Here is a 21,043-nt window from a genome sequence, read left to right as displayed (position 1 = left end):
ATTCTGGAGAAAGATAACTCTTGTAAAACCTTTGTGTTCTTTCATTCATGTAAAACACTTTATTGTAAACTAGAAATGTTCTGGGTTTCACTATTATCCAGTTAATGTTAATTCTAATAAAAAAAAACACTGCAACTCCACACTAGGATCAGGTGTGGGCGTGTGTGTGTGTGTAATATGAGCTATAATTAACTGCAACATCTAAACAAATATAAATTCCCAGATAAAATTAATGAATCATACCACCACTGACAGAAATGCTTGCTTCATTGCAAGTTTTCATTTTCATTTTTACATTTCCAGCGAATTTGCCAGCTCATCAGATTCACCTGAACAACTTCACTGGCATTTACCTATCTGATCAAAACCAAGAATGTTCTCACATAAATCCACCTTGAGATGAGTTCCTGACAAATTTGGTGGTGAAAGAGGAACATCATTTCTTCATAATAAGGATTTTCCCACCTAAATTACTGGAAATGACTCATTCTGTGTACGTGTAGTACATGTGTGTATGTGCACGTGGGTGTGTGTTGGGAGGAGGTCTGGGCGTTGGCCCGAGGAACATCATGTCAGTCCGAGTCATGTCAGAGCCTGTCACTGAGTTGGAAGATGTTTATTTCCTTCTAGGCTTTAGACCATTGTCTGGTTGTACTTCATTTACACTGAGATTTGATTGTAAACCAACAAATGCAGCTGCATTCACGGTCTGAAAGAAGCAAGTGGTTCAGCTGAGATGATTTTATTTACACCATTAAAGACAGAATATCTCATTGAAATGATGGGGAAAATGAAAACAGTAGAGTGAGACAGATAATTGGTTATAATTTGCACTGCAGGTGGTAGTTAAGGGAAACGGGCGGGACTGGGTGTGGAAGAAAAGACACTTAGCCCTCAGTCTTGACATTGTGGCTGGATTGAGTGCTCATGGTGACACCGCTCATGCAGCATTTCAGCATCTATTTCCTCAGGCCTCTCTTGCTCCTCTTAGATCTGTTGAAAACAAAGAAGGATTATGTCAAGCAAACAGCAGGTCTAACTAGTTTGTCCACAAAAAGCAGTCAGAAAGCTGCCATTTCCAGATCACAGAACCCTCTCCGGCCCATTCCAAAAATAACAAGGCGAGCATCTTACGATGTGAAACACGCTCAGGCCTCTGAGAGCTTTCTGTGCGACTGTGACAGGTGTGACAGCTGACCTGGCCACCACACCCATATGGTGAAGTAACAGAGCCTGTATATTACTGCAATTACAATTGCAGTAATATTTTTTTCACAGCTCAGTTGCAACTCTATTAGTGTTCCACGGTTGCACAGCGTAATTACAGTTTTTTGTGAACTGGCTGCACAAGTTTACTTAAATCTTTGAATAACAGGCCTGCACATGAATAACACTGGATATTTGTGCAAAATTTGGCAGTCAATAAACAAGTTAGCAGGCCTTCCTTTTTCCCCCCGGGGTGATTTCAGAGGTGAAAATCATGCTGCACAGTAACAAAGTGTTGATAGCAACAGCCTGGGTATTGAGCTTCTTCATGTTCTGCCAGATACTAGACAATTAGACTATGCATTCTGTGGGTGGTGCATGTGTGAGACAAATGTCATTAGTAAGTCAAGAAAAAGAGAAAAAAAACATCTCACGTTTTCTGATGATCGCTGACACGATTCCTCAGCACATTAATCTGGAAAAAAGAAAACATGAAAACATTTACTTTCATGATGTCTGTTATTTTTCTGTGTCTTTAATAATCTGAGCTGTATGTCTTTTCCCCCACACACCTCATATTTCTGACTGGAGAACTGGTACTGCAGTTCAAACTTCTCAGCCTCCAGCTGGTACATCCACTCCCACAGCTCCGTGGCTTTGTCCCTGAGAGATGAAGAGATTTGTGTCAAGGAATTGTTGTTTATCTCTGATTTCCCTTTAGAATTAATAAAGCAATATTTTCACAGAAATTATGCCTTTTGTGTTATATTTATGTCTCTCCACCTACTTGAGCTTATCCTGGTTCATGTGCTCAATGTCCAGACCTTTGCGTCTTTCATTCAGGATCTTCTTCTTCTTCTCTCTCTCAGTCTGCCGCTTACCGCTGCGTTTCTCTGTCTGTGGGAAGTAATTCATGCCCTCATGGTCTTTCATTACTTGAACATTTTGGAAATCCCCACACAAAAAACCCTCCATTTGCTCACCAGCTTCTGCATGTACCCTCCGAAGTGGAGGCTGGTGAGGGTTTTCTTCTTCTTAGCATCATCCTCTGCTTTCCTCTTGGCCTCCTCCTCCTCCTTGCGAGCTCGCTCGTCCTAGAGAAACATGGATCAAGAGTGAAAAAGAGAAATGGTTGAATGCCGGTAACTGTGTAGTGTACATTACAGCAGCTGGAACAGGACTCTACCTCAAGACGCTTCTGCCGCTCTTTCTCTCTTTCACTGCGGATCCTTTGCTGCTCTGCTCGCTCAGAACGCCGTTTATCCTGCAAAGCAACAAATGATCCCATTTTCACGTATCAGATTTAAGCTGACTCTGTATGTGTGTGGTTTACAGTAGGTTAGCCACAGTATATGGAGCTTACAATCCTCTCCTTGAGTTGAATGATCTCATCTTCTTCCTTCTTTCTGCTCACAAAGTGAACCTCAATCAAGGTCTGGAGCTCCATCAGGTCCTTCTCCATCCTTTTACGATGTATATCCTACAGACATGGGGATTTGATGTTACATTCGCTTCCACAAAAAAAGGGTACAAGTAATTATATTTGTATGAAGAATTATTTACACATATGAGTCTCTTTTAAACAAGAATTTAATTCAGCACAATATTAACATTGACAGATGTATCCCAGTTTATCATCCACGTAGTTTATTTAAAATCGTTACTAATAATAATGGTTATGATTGTGAAATACTACTGCCATAGTAATGATACTGCATAGAAACCTATGTGTAGTATAGTATAGTAGTTTATTATAGGATAGTATATTTTATTAATATTACCTATATTAATTAGTACTATAATTTACCATATTATGTTATAGTATAGTACTTTTAAGTATTTAATAAATTGTAAGTAAAAGGGGAATCCCATGTTTTGATTCCACTTACATCAAAATCCACCTTCTCTCCATCTGGGATCTTGGGGGGGATGAGGTTTGGCATGATAAATGGCCTGGAAAATTAAAATGAAAAAACAAAACAAAAAAAACAGACAGTACAATGAGATATAGGGCAGAGTAAAAGAAATGTTGATGAGTAAATCTTCAGTCAGTCTTTATGACTGTGGATGTCAAAAGATAATGAATACAATTTCCCTTCAAGTCCATTCATGCTTGTCTTTGCCTGTACGCTGCAGATGCGGAGAGGCACATTCTATAGCCTATATATATGTGTTATTTGAGATGATGGATGGGTCTGTGGTTAAGGTGTGAGCCATTTGTGCAGTTAAGATATGGAGTAAATATGGAGATAACTTTCACAGGATTATTTTGAAAAGTAGGCTAATGATTGTCTGACATGTTCTGAACATAAGAGGAGTCGTGGTCATTCCTAACACTCTGCAAAAAAAAAAAAAAAAAAATGTATTTCCCAAAAGCTATGCTTTTAATTCAAGAGCTTTTTTTTCCCACAATAAATGAATGTGTCTTTGCACATCCATGAGTGTAACTCACTTGAATTTTGGCTTAGCTTCTTCCTCTGTGGACAGAGAGAAAAAATACAAGATATGAGCTTACTTCCAGACACACACCCCCCACCCACACACGCAGATCTCATAGTCACAAGGAAATGCCAGCAAGTTATGACAGTTTAGTGTGTGTTTATATTAACAACTGTAACTGAGCTGAAAGTTTTCAGTTTCAGTCTTTTCAGTTTCTGCTTCTGAGGTTACATGCAATAAAAACAGTATCAGAATGTGCTGGCACTCATTTTGACATAGTATCAGAAAACAGTGTTACCCTCGCCTTCCTCAGCTTCCTCTTCTCCATCTGAAACACAAACAAACAAACAAAATGTTTGAGAGGTTTCTATGAACTTAATGGTGCGTGTCAAATGACTGCGAAGTTGTATTTTACTACTAACAGAGAAAATGATATGTCAGAGTGCATGAGGAGGAAATCGGGCAACTGTTGGCTTGTCTGTGTTTGGGTGAGTCAACAATGGAGTGCTCAGTGTGTCACTTCATCATAAATAACACCATGGAGAAATGAAACGATGAGAGACATTGATAATAAGCATTAGGTTTTAAAGACATGCCATCTGTGACCTAGGAATGACACTCAACAAGCAACAACACTCGTAATCGTAATAGCACTTGTTTGCAGGATTTTAACTGATGTTATACTTATGTAACACGCCTGGCGGCCTAGGTCACAGTGTGATACTTAGGCACAGTGCTGCTTTGAGCTAAATGCCAGTAGGCCTGTGTCAATTTGCACACAGCTTAAATGTGAACATGTTTAACCTGATGTAAATGTTAACATACTAATATTTGCTAATTAGCATGAAACATAGCAACATTACACCTGAGGCTGAAGTTTGCTGGTATAATACTAAATTAAAGCTAAGTGTAGCTATGGAAAAGTCATAGCTAAAGAGTCACTTTTACTAGTTTACTAGTTTTTGAGTTAAAATCCCACAAGGCCAGGGTTCCCAAAATTTAATTTAATTTAATTTAGTTTAGTTTAATTTGTAGGCTATAACAAGATAGCCTACCCCCTTTGCAAACCTCAGAACTGCAGAAAATGTGCAAATAAATAGATGAGTGAATAAAACCTCTGACTAATGCAGTATAATTACATTTGGAACATTATTTTCCTTGTTAATACTGCAGCTATTGTTGTGCCCTACATGCTAGCCAGCTATTTTAGAGGCAGCGTACTTTGAAGGTGTGTGTGTGTGTGTGTGTGTGTGTGTGTGTGTGTGTGTGTGTGTGTGTGTGTGTGTGTGTGGACACAAGGCCAACAGTAGTTTATGACCTGATAATTGATTTTTTTTGTTTGATTTGCAGACAGTAAGCATGATAAATAACATTTCAAATTGATATGAACTTGATTTCTACTCATGAAATAATTGTTTCACTTTGAATTACACTTTATCATCCTTCCAATTTGCTGAGGACCCCCTAATGTCCCCTTGGCGCCCTGGCCCCCAATTTGACTGGAGGTAGAAAATAAATAAATAAATAAATTGTGTTCACAAACTATTCTAACAAGATTGTAATTGTGTGTGACACATGGGCAAAGGTTGACGTGTGCTAAATAGGGCGTTTGTTAGTTGAAAAGCTCAGATGAGTATTAATCTGACTAACATCTCTGTAGTTTCATGTGAGTGACAACAACAAGGAGAGAAAGGGAAAACGCCTAAACACAGCTGATCTGATTAAACGTGACATCAATGAGCCGATTCTGACTAATGACCTCGACTGTTAGGACGGGTTGCAATAGGAGGCTTGAGGATCTTCTGACACAGAGGCTGATGTGATTAAGACAAGAGACAGTGAGACATTTGAACTTCACACATACCAAAGTGTAGTGTGACTGAGATAGCATATCATTTCTTGTACGACTGTCTCATGGTTACTGACAAAATAAATTCATCATCATGGCCCTGTTGTCAACACATGGAAACTGTCATGCTGTGACTGACTTAAATGTCTTCACTCAGAAACAACAACCTCGCAACAGTTTTTTCCATAATTAAGTCCCTCACCTTGTTGTTCACCTGGCTCCTCCTCTGCAGCTGTCGTGTCTTCCTCCTCCGCGGCCTCTGGCACAGAAGGAAGCGGTAAAGAAAACATGCATTTCAGTGAGTTTGACAGTCTTAAGGTGTGATATTGGCTCTATGCCATGCTCAAATAATCACTCTTCTGTGGGAGTCACCTGTCATTTTTTAAAGTTTATTTTTGCACGGAACGGTGTAGGAGAACAGCTGTTAAAGCCCAATCAGTTTATTTTTCTCTTTCTCTCTCTTTTCCCTTGTTTATGCTTTATGGAGGTGTATTGTGTTACTGAGGATGATGGATGGATACCAAGGAACAGAGGCCAGATAACATCTGATCACTTCAGACTGAGAGCTGGTGAAGTGGTGCTTGTTTGTGCATGTGTGTGTGTGTGTGTTTATGATGACATTTGACTCTCTCAAATCTAACTTGAGATCATCAAAAGAGAGAAAAAGAGAGAGAGAGCAAAGCAGTAAAGTAAGTCTGAAATATATGATATGATCAGATGACACTGAGAAGTAATAGTTGTCCCTATGGAGGACAAAGACTGGCCTTTAAAATGAATGGACAGTGGACACACTAACCGTATCTCTTGATTACTGTCCATTTAATTGTATATAATTTCTATTTCTATTTTTTCCTTTTAGTAACATCTGACAGCATCTACATGTTGATAAGGTAGGTTGTACTAACCTCACTCCATTCACCAGTGTGCAAAGGTCTGCTTGATGTAAATTATGTCATCAGTGGTTGTATGCTGTGGTGCAGGTGTCCACCCACCAGTTTGTTATAGCCAAATCAGTGATGTGTGGATCATTACATCCACAGCCACTGTGGTAATCTGATCTGGCGGCCATAAAAATGTACACTCTGATCAAAAGCAGAGGGGTTGTGGGTGAGTGAATTAGCACACATCCTAATGTATGAGGAAAATGTGAATGTAAATGGCTCAAATTATGACATATTGAGCTTACTGGGCTTGTTTTGATTTATTGTCTATCCTAAACTGTGCACCTCATCTTTTCCCCCTAGAAATGCAATAAAGAATGAGATTACAAATATATAGAATAGAAACATCCTTTATGTTTCTATATGCCTCTATTTTTGCCCTCCACTGACACAAGTCATCTTGTGACATTGATTTTGAAAATGTTTATTAGACATTTTCAGCTCATGTATTTCTCATTAAAATGCTCATATGAACCTTGAGATATCAGAACCTAGAATAATCTGCGAGAACATATCATTTAATCCTTCAAATTAAAAGTTTCCCCATAATGTATATACATCATCACACAAAATAATTTCAGATTAAAGGTGAGATAGCTTCCCCAAATGGAAATGGAAAAAAAGTGAAAATCTTTTCAGCCCAAAGCTCAAGCAGTACCTTCCTCCGCCTCCTCCTCCTGCTCCTCCTCCACCTCCTCCTGCTCCTCCTCTGCCGAGCGAAGCACAGGTCTGGTTAGTGCAGCCAGCCAACTGGCAAAGCAGCCAGCAGCATTCAGGCACACACAAAGAAAGACATAAAACACAAACTAATAAAATATGTCTTTCAAAGCTTGGTGAGATATAGCATGACCAATTTACTACATCAGCCATCGCTTTTGTAGTCTAAACACGGCACACCCTGACTGTCGAGACAAACCAGTCCACCTGTCCACCTGTCTCCCTGGTGGCCTTTGATGTGATTGAAACATTAATAATAATTTGTAGGTGACACAGAGCTTCACTTGCACGTGCAAGGTGCTAAAACTGTCTTGTAAAGTTATTGTACCTTCAGCAGCTTCCTCTTCTGAGTTGGCAGCCAGGGAGACACACAGAAAAGGAATTAACAAATGGAATCACAGAAATGTGGGTTATAGTAACCCAGGTTAATACACACAGCCCCTTTTGCAATAATTCCACCAAGAAAATTACAAACAAAAGAACAGGATGCAGGAAATCACCATCAGGACCCTGAACAAATAACTTTAACATCCTGTATATTATCAAAAAAAAAAAAAAAAGTTACTGCAATCTTTGACTCCGCAAGGAAGTCCCTTAGTTCAAATGCACTTTGTGCTTCATCGTGATAAGCCCCAGATTTTAGGAATTGGGGGGAAAAAACAAGCACCCTTTAATTATGAAGTGCTGTAGCCTGTTTCTCATTTACGTCATTAAATTATAGGGCTTAACAGTCCCAATACTTGCAGCCATGGAAACTGTATGCTGAGTAGACAACCAAACATTTTCATTTACATGAGATACAGCAACCTTTCATTTTAGATCCAGTTATTGCTGCGTGTAGTCATGTACTGTATTATAGTATCAGGTAACTATATTAAGATCAGTAGATTATGCAAAGAAAACATCCCGCCTTTAGTTTCGAAAGTAGATCAGATCCTTATAAGTTATTGTGTGTTTTAGAGGTGATAGTGAACTTGAGATGAGTCACAAGACAAGTTCTTACCTTCCACCACCCTGTGAAATTCAAACAAATGAATAGATTATTATTCAGAACCCATCTGCAAATGCATAGCAATCCACTGTGTCACCTTTGAGGCAGCATGAAGCTGCAAATCCAATTCAATGTAAAGAAACTGCATGTCTGTACTTGTGCTCTTGTGTGTTTAGGTAAACGGAGCTTTGCTTCCATGTTACGAATCATAAATGAAAATGAGCTTCAACCTACTCTTCGTACTCCACTTCCTCGTTGTCTGACATGGCAGCAAACGTTCAGGTGCGCAGCAGTGGATCTGAATGTTAAACAGACGCCTTAATATTCCCCTTTACATACATTTTTACATTACATTTTGCACACAGAATGTGAGACACTTACCTAGAGATCAGATGGAGCGATGGAGAAAGAGAGCTGATGGAAAGATTGAATGTACAGCAGAGGAGAAGTCCTCTCTCTACCAGTAACGTGAGGTGAGTCTCAGAGGGCAATGGGACTGGCTGTGTAGTGGGAAAAGGGGGCTTTAGGACCCCTTGTTGTGTTATTAATAAACTTTTAGATAGCATGTACTCTTCTTTATCACCATTCCCAAAAAAGGCCACTGTGTGCACGGCTGTGGGCCACAGTGCCGAAACCATCCAGATAAGTCCACAGTCGCTCACTGACAATGATTCACACACACACATGCACACACACACACACACACTGTGGCACCCAACCATGTATGGCATCCTGCCACTGACAAAACACAGGCATACACCTCTTTATCTTCACTCTCTCTCTTCTAAAGATAAGCCGTGTTCAAATGTATTTTATGACTTCACACTGTTTCTGTGTTGTGGTTGAGGAGTTGAAATAAATATTTGGCAGACATACTGTATATAGGAAAATGTTTTATTCCACAGACAGGCAGCATCATGCTGACAACATATTACATTACAACACACTTGCCGGAAAAAAAACATTACATTTTGGCAGATTAGACAAAAACATACAATTAAAAACTTCAGGATTCCCACTGCTGTTATTTAATAAACACAAGCTTGAAGACCTTCACCTGTTTAAAGTGCTTGAAAGAAATTACACATAGTTAAGGCAAACAGCTGAAGAGTTTTAAAACAAATATGTCACTGCCATCTCTCTTTCCTGTCACTTTCCTTATATTCTCTTTACCTTGTACTTTTTTTCTTATCATCACTCCATACAACGTGTTCGTTCCAAACCTCCTAATTTTAAAAAGCAGACTCCTCCTTTTCTTTGCAGCTACAACTTCAACCCTTTTCTTAGATTTTTCCGTCTGTTCCTCCCATGTGCTTTGGCAGTGACAAAAAAAGGAAAAAAAAGAGCATACAGTATAAAGGCTGGATACACAATCAGTCAGTCATGGCATTCATTAATCTCCCAGTTCTCTTCGTCTCCTCTCGTCATCTTCTTCTTTATCCTGCAAATTACCACACAAAAATGACTGCAAGAAATATTTTCTCATTTCATGTTTAAATTAACTTTGTCAGAGTTGCTGGCAGCTTTCTATCTGCTTCATTTAGATAACATGTCAACTTTTTTCAGAGCGTCCAGGCAAATACGTACCACTGTGTGTTCTCTTTTAGCACAGTAATCCTACCTGTTGGACATGTTTCACTTGTGGATTTTCCCAGGGCTGTCTTGAGAGACACTGTTCTCCCCTCTGTTCTCAAACAGGCTCCTCTTGCTGGTAATGTCCACATGTCTCAAGTCCTATAAATAGTAGCGAGAAAAATGCACTTATTTCTCAATTCAACAGGATGTGCTGATATCTGATAAGCTTCACATTAATTTCTCTTTAAAGACAATGATGTTGGTTTTGCTCAGTTATAACAGAAATCACAGTGTCTTTGTAGACTATTATAGTGTCATGGCACAGCTTATCTCAACTGAAATAACTTATAACTAAACTTTTGGTTAAAGTGCAGTCAACTAGATATCCCATTAAGGCCTAACTTAATTTTCTACTCATCGTAAGTCAATGTTTGTTTGAACAGATCAGAATATGAACAAGGATAGTCATAGAAAATTAATGTAAAATGTAAAACAAATGGAAAGCGAGGAGAACAAACTGAAAAAATAAAAGCCATCCTGCTGAGGAGTCCAAGGCATGAGTAACTGAAAGAGTAGTACTGCCCTCTAGCTGCTCCTGCACTTAAATTGCAACATGACGCAGTTTCAGTGGAAGCGCTGCAATGCAAATAGCCTGATTAATAGGTGACTTTACAGAGGGGCTGTGTGAAGGCCCAGTTGGGCTGGACTTGTTGAGCCAACGGTTGATCCGGTCCGACATCCCTGATGCAAAGCTCCTAAACTCCTGGTAAAACCAGAGATATGAAACAATAAGAGTCCACTCATGCTCACAGTATCAGTGCAGAGCTGTAGTATAACATTAGATGTTACACATAAATAGTGTAGTGTGTGTATAGCACTTTCTAACTCTTGTAAATCCAAGTTGTTTTTCAATAAAACCCCTTGTCACCATTTATTTGTTTCATTTTATACATTTTTGTCATAACTAAAGATTAAAGTGCACATGTGCATCAAATACAGGACAAAAAGGGAGCAATGAGTTTACCTGTCTGGAAACTCCAGGGCTGTTGGAAGCTGCTTCCTGCTGCTCCTTCTCAAAGAGTCCTCTCTTCCTGGACACCTCGTCCAGCAGGAACAGGGTCCTCTGGGTCACGTCTGGGGATCGCGTTACTTCTGACTTCTGCGCACATACAGGAAGTAGAATCCAGAGAATATATCACTTATATTACTGAGAGTCATGATGAGTTATGATGTTTTGTGGTCTAGAATCTGACCTGTGCAGCCTGAGCCAGTCTCTCCATTTTCTCCTGGATGGACCTTGATGAAATCCTCTGCTTGGAGCTGAACAAAACAGTACATAATGTAAACACACACTATCCGGCCGCATTTACTCACTTTGACTGAAATTAAACTAGAAAAGGAACCAGAAATAGGAACTCACTTTCTTGTGAAAGATGATGCCTTGTCTTCATCTTCATTTTGGTCCTGATCCAGACCCAAGTATATTTAATATTAGATGCAGTTTAAATCATTTATGTGCAATTTAAAAATAGATTCATAGTCTGTGAATTAGTTCAATATCCAGATGTGATGAAATACAGCAAATCTCACAAAGAGCCTTCATCTTGCCACAGTGATAATATGATCATTCATAACTTCTGTTTAGCACTCAGCTCTGTTTTTAAATGATTGATTGAAATGCTGTACAACAAAATGGTCATTATTATGTTTCTCTATTTTTACATCTGGTAAAAGCGAATTGTTATCTTACTGTGTTGGATTCAAACTTCTTGGAGGCCATTCTCACACTCGCACTAAAACAGAATCAAACAATTTACGTTTGACAAAAGGTGGACTGACACAAAGCAACTCAAAGTAAAAGCACTGATGTTTCTTTACCTCCTCTGCAGCGGTGCACTCCCCTCTTCTTTCTTCCTCATCATCTGTGGAGGACCAACAGTAAGACAAGCACGCATGTTAGCAGACCCAACAGTCTTCCGAGTGTCAGAAGAAGTTCATGACCAGCACAGCCTCCTCTCTTGTGATGCGCCCAGGTGTTAACAATGCAACCAGTCAGCAGTCAGAGCTGGTAAATATTGCTTCAGCTATTAGCATAAGCCCGAAGCTTCAGAGGCTCAAGCAAATCATCCTGTGCTGATAGTCTGACACGTCATACAAGATTAAATCGTGTTTTAACAGTCAAATAGGCAACACTTAATGGTGACATTTCCGTGGGAGAACGTGTGTGTATGTTTGTGTGTGTGTGTGTGTGTGGTTAGGTTGATGTGTTTACCCTGAAAGATATAGTCCTGGAACTCTGTCTGACGAAGGCAGGTTTGGTCGATTGTTCAAAGTCGCCATTGGAGGAAGAGCCATTCTTGCTGGTCTGAGGTAAAGTAAAATAACTTGAACATCAGAGTTGACTATTCCCAGTCAGAAGAAGATGAGGTGAAGTTCCCCAGAGCATCTCTTCTACACTTCCAGTTTCCATTATGGAGCCAGTATTAGTTTGTAAGTTGTAGGTACAAAGAGTGTGACTTTCACTCTTCTAACACTGGATGGTGCTGTTGTGTTATTGAATAAATAAGCAGCTGCATCGGCACTTTGCAAGCACTTTGACAAGCAAAACATGAAGCAGAGATAGTTATGCTGTAAATGATGTCATCTGTGTGTGTGTGTGTATGTGTGTGTTTATTGACCTACCTCCTGTGTGTGTCCGTTCTGAACAGGGCTTTGAGATTCCCTGGGAGTGGGACTCTGGCAGGGCGATGGCCAGTGTTCGCGGGGTGACATGGGGGAAGTCGGAGAGCGAGGACTCTTGGGACTCATGGGACCTTTGTCGAGGGAGATGGACACAGAACTGCAGCAAGAGAGACACAAGTGAACTGAAAGGTCAGTTGAAGATGTGCATGAGAAAGCAGCCAGTGATCCAGGAAAAACTCACAGTAAAGCTGCAGAGTATTAAAGTCTCTACTGTTCCCTGTTCTCCAGTCTGCCTCCGAAATATTGTTTTGTACGATCTATCTCTCTACTGTTCAGGGGCTATTAAAGGGTTAGGGTTAATGTTTTCATATATTAATTTATCAAAACACTCTTGAACAGATGATAAGATTTAGAGCTCTTAGTAGCTATAACAGGTTTGCAACATCAACAAACTGACTGAAATTTATATTGTAAGTGATATGAGACAGGCTTGTGATATCTCAAGCCAAGTTCACAGAGGCTCAAAGAAATTCAAGCAACAAACAAGTGAGCCAGGAGGAACCAAAGTTGCATCAAGACATCCTAATTCTTCAAAGCAACAGAATGATTCCACAGAGATCACTGTCTTGTTATCCTGGTGTTTTAGCCAGTGTTTGCACCCACCAGCTTTCCAGCTAATCATGACAGGACAGAAGTCTGTGATTAAATACTGTGTATACTGTATTTATATGGAAGTATGTACAAAATTTCAAAATACTGTATTTAGCATTTAGAGAGTTGTCATCTGAATCTCGACAAATATCCCTAGACTTGTTTGTGGGCACATATGGTTGCCTTATAAGCAGTAATCCATTCAACCCTCTACTAGTCTGTCCTCTGCTGCCGCATTTCAGTTTCCTTGAGTGGAATCAATAAACCATATCTTATCTTTAGAAAACGTTTGATCTATATTGGGAATACACTCACAGTCACTGCCAAGCAAAAAGAAGAATAGAAAGTCGTGCTCGTTAACCTGACAAACTTGCGATGCGGGTTGGACGACGGCTTGGGATCAGGGTCTCTGCTCGGCGACTCGCCATTTTCAAGCTAACAAAGAAACAAACAGAGTGGAAACAATCAATATGAGCACATAGCATACAAGCCTTTGTACAGAGCCACCTCAGACACACCTAGCATTACATAATGCTCTACTGTTATGGCCTCATTTGCAGATTCAGTGAATTAGAGCCGCCTGCAAGTGTAATAAAAGATAAAGTTCAAATTATGACCTTAAACTTAGCTTATCAAAGTTTTGCATGCTCTGTTGATTCAGTGGAAGAGTCCAAGTCCAGCAAACTGACAGGTGATGAATATACAAACAGTCTTTAGCTCCATTTCCTCAAACTGTATCATCTTAATTTATATCATGTGCTTGTATCAGACAATATAGATGTAGACAATAGATGCTATTGCATACATGTGAGTATCATGTGGCCTCTCTTTAAATATTTGCTTATCTAGATAATTCTATCAACAAACACTGAATCTTTCCATCTTGAACATGAGAAAACATGAGAGTGAGATCTTTCCCTGAGGGGGCAGACGGTGGTGAGTTGTTGTTGTTAGACTCTAGAAAAAGATTAACACAGCTCTCTCTGTGTGGGGTAACACTTAACGGTGATTAACCACACTGTTGGTACTGTAGCACTGTGTTGTGACTCGGGCTTACTTAAGTTCTGAATGAAGGTTTGTTGCCTGCCTACCTGTCTCGTGTCTGACAGGAGGATACTACATGTCAGTTTTGGCTTTCAAGCAACATCTGTAAAGAGTTTAGTGACTTCCTGAACTTTGCTCTAGCACCAACAGGACGTTTTCACTTATCCCGTCAGCCTCAATTGCAATGAGTTGCTCTTGTTGACACATGATAACTCCACTTTATAAAAGGCAAATTGTATTACGAGGGTAATGAGTGACTCCATTCTTACTTGTCTGTTGGTGGTGTTGGTGTTGGTACTGCTGCTGGTGCTGGTGCTGCTGGGACTGTAGGATGTTATCTTTTGGGGTGGTTTTGGCTTGGTTTTCACAGAGGGCAACCCACTGCCCTGCTCCTCATCCAAGTCCCCCAGTAACTCTACCCTGGCGCCCCCTCCTCCTTCGCTGCCAGCCTCCGCTTCGTCATCGCCTTCCTCCTTCTGCCGTCTCAGCGTCTCCACGTGTCTCATCCTCCTCTTTTCGTCACGGACTCGCAGCATCTCTACGAAATCCAGCTGCAACTGCTCCGCACTGGAAATAAATACAGACATGACCGATATATAGGTACTACTATATATATGATGGATCATCTCTAGAGAGAGGTGCCTGTCTGTCCTGTGTCTGATCAGGTTTCTCTAATGAAAGGCCCTACAGTTCCTTTCTGTCTTTGAAGACTGCTTCTGCTCCAGGTACTCAGCTGGAGGTGTGTTTGACAGCCTTTCATACTTTCTATGCATGATATCAGGTTTTTTCCATGCGTTTGAAAAGTATACACATGACACACTCCCAGGGGCAAAAAAAAGAGTAAGAAACCCCCATGTCTGTTTCTGAAATCCAACCACTGTACTATCAGAGGGGGGTGAATTCTTACATCCCAGCTTCCCTGTGGCTCCATTAGATAGAAACCAGAAACAGAAGAGAGGAGAGAACTACTTGATCATTTATAGCGACAGAAAACATGATCAAGAGTCCACAAATTCTGTTTGACTAAATCGTGAGAATAACCTGCTGAGCCCCTGGGACGTCTCACTTGTGGCGCCTGTCCCAGTGGTGGGGCTGTTGCTGGGGGTGGTCGTGTCGCCGGGTGCATCTAGGTCAGCGGTGCTGCTCGAGCTCTTCACCCTCCTCCTCTTCTCCCTCTCCACCTCCTCCTCGTCCTCCATTGTCCACTGGCGTGCCAGGCTGAGGGCAGGGTCAGAATGCACACAGAGAACATATAATAACACATAATGATCAGTGGACGAGAACAGAAAATGAAACAAAGGCGAGGAGACGAGGCCCGGGAATAATGTAGATTCACGTGGCAGTCAGTCAGACAATTGGCCCCACAGAAATGAATCCAACTGAGTTGCTTGTTTTTGTAGTTGAAAAGCAAAGATTACCGACATAATAACCGTTAAACGAAACCTGCCGTACTTGTTCATCTACTATTTTATTTGCAAAGTGACAGTTGCCTGTGGAAGTAACTTCAGTCAAATTCTACATGATATGCATCATGTGTGTGTGTGTAGAAAACACAGCATTTCTTAGGTTTATTGCCACAGGCAGTGCAGCAAAGGTGTGCTGTTATTTAGAAATAAGACATTTTGGATGATCCAGTTATTTCTAAACTCAAACCATGGCTTTATAGTTTGTTATTCAAACATCACAGCAAAGGTAGAGGTGCCTGTACTAACATTAGTCAAGATAGCAAGAGAAGAAGAAAAAAGCACAGTGTCAAAGAAGGTTAAAGTAGGCTCTTTAAGCTGCTGACTAGATCACACAAAGTCCCTGAGTTAATATTATAAAATCTGTTTTTCTCAAGATAAACTGTTTGGAGTGAAGTCAGCTCAGTGAATAAAGTTAAAGCCTATAATGTCTGACAATGTAACAGCTGCTGAAGGTGTCATACACTCTCTTTGGAAAATTCAAGAAAGAGTAAAACAATGATCTTACCTGGACAAAGCCGACCAGTTTTTCCGACTGATGGACATATTGGACCAAACAAAGCAGAATCAGATAAATAAAGTTTCCAGGTGCACTTCACTCAAAGACAGGAAAAAGCCGAATGACTGGCACTCTGAGGACGACAGTGAAATAACAGTTCAGCACGACACAAAGCAGTCCACCTTTACCCTGACGGTGTCACATGACCACAAAGGTAAGCTACCCACCTGAGAGAGAGAGAGAGAGAGAGAGAGAGAGAGAGAGAGAGAGGGAGGGAGAGAGAGAGAGTTTCTCCTTGTATGGTGGAAGTGTGGTAACTCTGATAGCTGTGACAGTCACTCCTGTAAAGCCAGTTTACCTGATATTATAACAGGTAGAAACACAACAAAATACACAAAACAAGACAGGAAAAAACAGCTGTTCAAATTAGTTGTTGTTTTTTTTTTAAAGTAAAGTTCAGTTGAATTGGATTGACTAAAAGTAAACAGAGAGGTATGTAACAATGCTTTAATGAAAGTCTAGCTTTTGTTGCTTTGTTGCACTGGGCAGTGAGCCTCTTTGCAGTGTGAAAGAGACTGTTTGCTTCATGTCTGGCCACACCTTTTCCCGAGAGCCCAGTGTGCAGGACTCTGACCCAGACTCAGACTAAGTCCAGCACATACACACACACACACACACACACACACACACACACACACACACACACACACACACACACACACACACTCCACCTCGCCTAACTTTAAACCACAGCTGTACCTGCTGTTTTTTTTTTTGTGCGAAGCAATAGGCCACAATAATGAGGGTGAACTGCTATCATGATAACGATAAAGTGATAAAGTGAAGCACATGATTTCTCCTTCCTTTGTGCATGTACATGTGCAAACATGAGTCTGCTCCAATTATATTTGGAGAAGATTGGCTTATAGCATGTACTATTACTGTAAGATGTTATCTTATGGAACCAGTTTGCTTGTCACTCCCTGGCCAAAGAAGCAATGCATGCATGTACAGTGTAGTTTCATTAGAAGCGCTGAAGGCTGAACTTTGTGTAATTGTGTGTAATAATATCAGTGTGTGCCCTTACACTGTTGTGATGTGTTATAAAATTAAAAAGTGTTACAAAATTGAAATTAGTGTTACACTTTCAGGGAAGACCAAGCCGAATAAACAGAAGTGAAATGGAGCCTCCACTTCCCTCAAACCCATACATGAGAGAGAAATTCAGGTTCTTTGCATCCGCAGGGAGAGGCGATAAGGAAGCACTTCTCACAGTGTGCTCGCTGTATGAGCATGCAAAACAGACTGAAGCGAAAGAGGACTGTTTTACAGCTGTGGACAGATGGCGAAGCATATCTGCAGAAATGTGCAGCATGTAAGCAACGTTACGTTATGTTACAGTAGATGTGCTTTTCTCAAAAAACCTTCTCTTTACATTCCTCTAACCCAAAACAATAATCGAGAGTCCTAAAACCTGACTCATGGCTGCATTGTTAGCACTGTAGCCATTTGGTCATGAACTTAGTTCATTGACGAATTAACTTTTTGACCCTTTGGCAACACTGGATGACATAAAAAACATTCACTTCAATTCATCAAGTAGTTAAAATATTTTGGGCTCAACTATAGACCAACACTGTGCTAACATGGTCATAAACACAAAAGGCTGTGCAGCCTGTAAGATGTTTTTTATAGCTTTGACAGAACAAAGTCTCTGTTGACCGCAGGCTGGAGAGACTGAAATCCTGTTTGATTTAATGCTTGCTTAGTCCTCTTGTCAAAGGTGTGTATCCCAGATTGCGAGATAACTCTGGCTAATACCTGGACCACATATTTGTGTTTCTTCATTGTCAATATGTGTCTGGATCCTCTGGCCAAAACTATGTACAGTATATGCACTATGTACAAAATGTGGACCATGAGTCTACATAACAGCTAAAATACATTTAGAAAAAAAATATATAATTTTTCTATTTCCCAGACTCTTTTTTTTATCACTTCACTGCAGCCACTGGTCAGTGCTCACACATTTGCTCAGAAAAAAACACTAAGAAATTACATTGAGCTTTATTAGTTTTCATGTGAATACAGCAGATGAAGTACACATCCTTTTTCTTTGCAATGTATAAAACCACAGCTCATGCTAATCAAGCAAGAATATCAGATATACAATTTTATCTTACCATATTCTTAGCTATAATATTATTAAGCCTGCTGAAGTCACCATGCTATCCACATTTGTATATATGAGATACAAGCTGCACATTATGACATTTGCCTGCAAACATTTAATACAGTACCTGGGGTTCAGGTGTGTTGTCATTTATGAGAACAATAACTGTTCATTGTGCATAGACAGTCATTTTAACACCTTATTAAAGAACAGCAAAAAGGAGAGGGGGGAAACCTTGTGTGTGGGGGGGACATCTTATCACCTCCATGGCAGGAGCATACCCAAAGCTGAGAGTGTGAGACAGAGATGCAGAAACTGAAAAACTGTTACAAAGCCAATTCAGATGCAGCAGGACACGACACCAGCCCATCCTCTGTGTTCACTGCGCAGGACCCTTAGCAGCGTCGAACATCTTCTTCCTTCCCTCCATCCCTGACATGGCCTCCACATTCTTCCTCCAATCGCTGTCCTCTACCGGCCTCTTCTACAGACAGATACATTAGATTAGTAGATAGATGCTGGTAATGACAGGCTGAGAACAGTCTTTGTTGTTGTTGTTGTTTTTGTTCAAAGAGACTGAACAACACCAGGTGCAGAAGTTCTTATTTTATCTAAACCTTAGAGACCCACACTGTCAACTGGGAATTCTCTTTAGAGAGCATCATAGTTGTGTAACTAGTCCACAGCCCCTAATACACCCAAAGACACACACATCTCTGCAAGCACATATACAGATACCAGCGTTGTCTTATCGGCACACACACACGCACACACACACACACACACACACACACACACACACACACACACACACACACACACACACACACACACACACACACACACACACACACACACACACACACACACACACAGTGACCAGTGAGCAGAACCGGTCACAAAAGCTCCTGTTCTGTGTACAATGGGAACATTGTTTTGTGTTTGGTACTGCCTCTCTCACACACACATGGTCACCGCCCTGCATTGGCCTGCTGCTTGATATCTCAAACACACCTTTCACACACACACACACACACACACACACACACACACACACACACACACACACACACACACACACACACACACACACACACACACACACACACACAGGCACTAATAGATTCACAAACACGGACTTCGATGATGATGTCATGTGTATCTGTAACAGCTACCTTGCACACTTGCCCTTAGGAAGCTACACAGCCTGCTTGGGCTTGCTTGATGATGCTGTCTCTCTTTCTTTCCCTGTATGTGTGTGTGTGCGCGTGTCTTTTCTCCACACAAACCTTCTCAGTATCCTCTTTCTTGACAGACTTGAGGTTCGCTCTGAGGTCCATGGAGACTTTGTGCTTGGAGCCCAGCAGCGAGCGGAGGATGGCGTCAGCAGACACACGAACACGTCGCAGATTGGGCCTCTTGAATTTCCCCCTGAGATCCAACACCTTGATGTTCAGATCTTTAATCTGGGCCAGGGACAAAAGACAGTAAGCATTTCTCCCTGTGACAGTACCTCTGTGTCCCAATCGTCAGATCATGGAGAAAATACCACATACCAACCTCACGTGTGTTGAGCATAACTTTGGCTTCAATGTCATATCGCTCCTCATCCACCACATCTATTTTGGCATGGAGCTCTCTGCACAGATCCTATACAGATACATTAAGGTAGTGAATGAAGACAGAAATGTGGCAAAGGTTTCAAGAGGGTCCACATTGGGGGGAAAATGTTTTACTGTAAACTTGGATTGCCTGCAGTATTACTGGTGATGCAGCTTTCAGTGGTTTTGAATAACTGGGAAGTGAGTGGAGAGCAGAATGGGGGAATGTGAGGTGATGTTACCTGTAGCTGCCCAAGGCTCAGGCCGCTGGTATTCAGAGCAGGAGCTCTCTCTGCCAGATACTTGTGTTTCTCCTCTTCTTTGACAACGACCTCCTGCTCTAATTCCTCCTTGGCCTTTGCCACCATCAGACTCTGCACAACCATGAATTAGCATGTAGATGATAATGTATTACAGGGCACTTTTATCTTGTGAAGCAGTTGTTATATAAGATAAAACTTTTGGGTTTATGAATGTTCAGGGTTTACTGTAAGAGTATCAGGGGACACACAACAGCTCGATGACCTCTGCTGCTCTCCTGTGGTTAAACATGTGTATTACAAAAAAATATAAAATCATGCTCACCTTGAGCATCAGCTTCCTTGAAGCTGAGATCTTTGGTTTCCTCTGGATCGAGAACACAGTTGAGCTCATTACCACAGTTAAAATCATCTTCTTGCAGTTCAAACTATATTACCTGAATATTTCTTTCTTATTAGACAATATTCTTTAATGATATCAATGATAAACTGGACTTACCTCTTGCCTGTAAAAGAAGGACAGGCAAAAATTTAATGGTGGAAAGACCAACTTTTCGAAATAATGTCTAAACAGTCAAAACAAGAGTTGTGTGTGTTTCTATGTGTGGAAATTACAGTTAATGGTCTATAATAAGAACACAAAGCCTGATCACTCACACATGCTCAGGCATCCTGCTGATTGGGTCTCACTGGAGGAGAGACAGAAGAGATTAGAAACAAATACTCAAACACACACACACAATGAACAGTTGTCAGTGTGTGTTCAACAGCTTTTCAGGGGTAGATCATCTTTCTCTCCTCTCTATGAGCGCTCTCGCAGAATGTGGAGTCATGTAAGCAGGCCAATCAAGGAAAACCCTTCACACTCACTTTCACCCTCTTGCTGCTTAGCACTGTCTTGACACTTTCATGGCTCGAATAATGAAAAATCCCTGCTTTTTTCCCCCTGTAT

General features: G+C 40.8%; 3 protein-coding genes across 3 annotated transcripts; all 3 read right to left on the bottom strand.

Annotated features, from left to right (window-relative positions):
- Positions 1-959: 959 nt before the first annotated feature.
- tnnt2a (troponin T type 2a (cardiac)) lies at positions 960-3,965 on the bottom strand (the record flags this gene model as incomplete). Its single annotated transcript, XM_083975022.1, has 10 exons — positions 3,944-3,965; positions 3,659-3,683; positions 3,096-3,159; positions 2,570-2,686; positions 2,393-2,470; positions 2,190-2,300; positions 1,994-2,103; positions 1,779-1,869; positions 1,641-1,681; positions 960-993 (listed from the first exon to the last, which is right to left on the bottom strand). The coding sequence occupies exons 3-10, from the start codon at positions 3,147-3,149 to the stop codon at positions 960-962; spliced, it is 636 nt and encodes a 211-aa protein (XP_083831148.1). The 5' UTR covers positions 3,150-3,159; positions 3,659-3,683; positions 3,944-3,965.
- A 5,170-nt stretch (positions 3,966-9,135) lies between these two features.
- On the bottom strand, positions 9,136-16,174 carry lad1 (ladinin). The gene is made up of 14 exons (XM_083974854.1): positions 16,067-16,174; positions 15,137-15,313; positions 14,365-14,662; positions 13,413-13,486; positions 12,401-12,557; positions 11,991-12,083; positions 11,597-11,640; positions 11,469-11,511; positions 11,139-11,182; positions 10,972-11,038; positions 10,743-10,877; positions 10,392-10,481; positions 9,765-9,877; positions 9,136-9,584 (listed from the first exon to the last, which is right to left on the bottom strand). Exons 1-13 carry the CDS (start codon positions 16,102-16,104, stop codon positions 9,779-9,781), a joined length of 1,359 nt encoding a protein of 452 aa, XP_083830980.1. The 5' UTR covers positions 16,105-16,174; the 3' UTR covers positions 9,136-9,584; positions 9,765-9,778.
- Positions 16,175-18,609: 2,435 nt separating this feature from the next.
- Positions 18,610-20,461, bottom strand: tnni1a (troponin I type 1a (skeletal, slow); the record flags this gene model as incomplete). The annotated part of the gene is made up of 5 exons (XM_083975012.1): positions 20,417-20,461; positions 20,074-20,205; positions 19,791-19,880; positions 19,520-19,696; positions 18,610-18,714 (listed from the first exon to the last, which is right to left on the bottom strand). The coding sequence occupies exons 1-5, from the start codon at positions 20,423-20,425 to the stop codon at positions 18,610-18,612; spliced, it is 513 nt and encodes a 170-aa protein (XP_083831138.1). The 5' UTR covers positions 20,426-20,461.
- Between the last annotated feature and the right edge of the window lie 582 nt (positions 20,462-21,043).

Source organism: Trachurus trachurus, assembly GCF_905171665.1.
Source record: "Trachurus trachurus genome assembly, chromosome: 7".
In the NCBI taxonomy this organism is placed as follows: Eukaryota; Metazoa; Chordata; class Actinopteri; order Carangiformes; family Carangidae; genus Trachurus; species Trachurus trachurus.
This window is presented reverse-complemented; position numbering and strand designations above follow the sequence as displayed.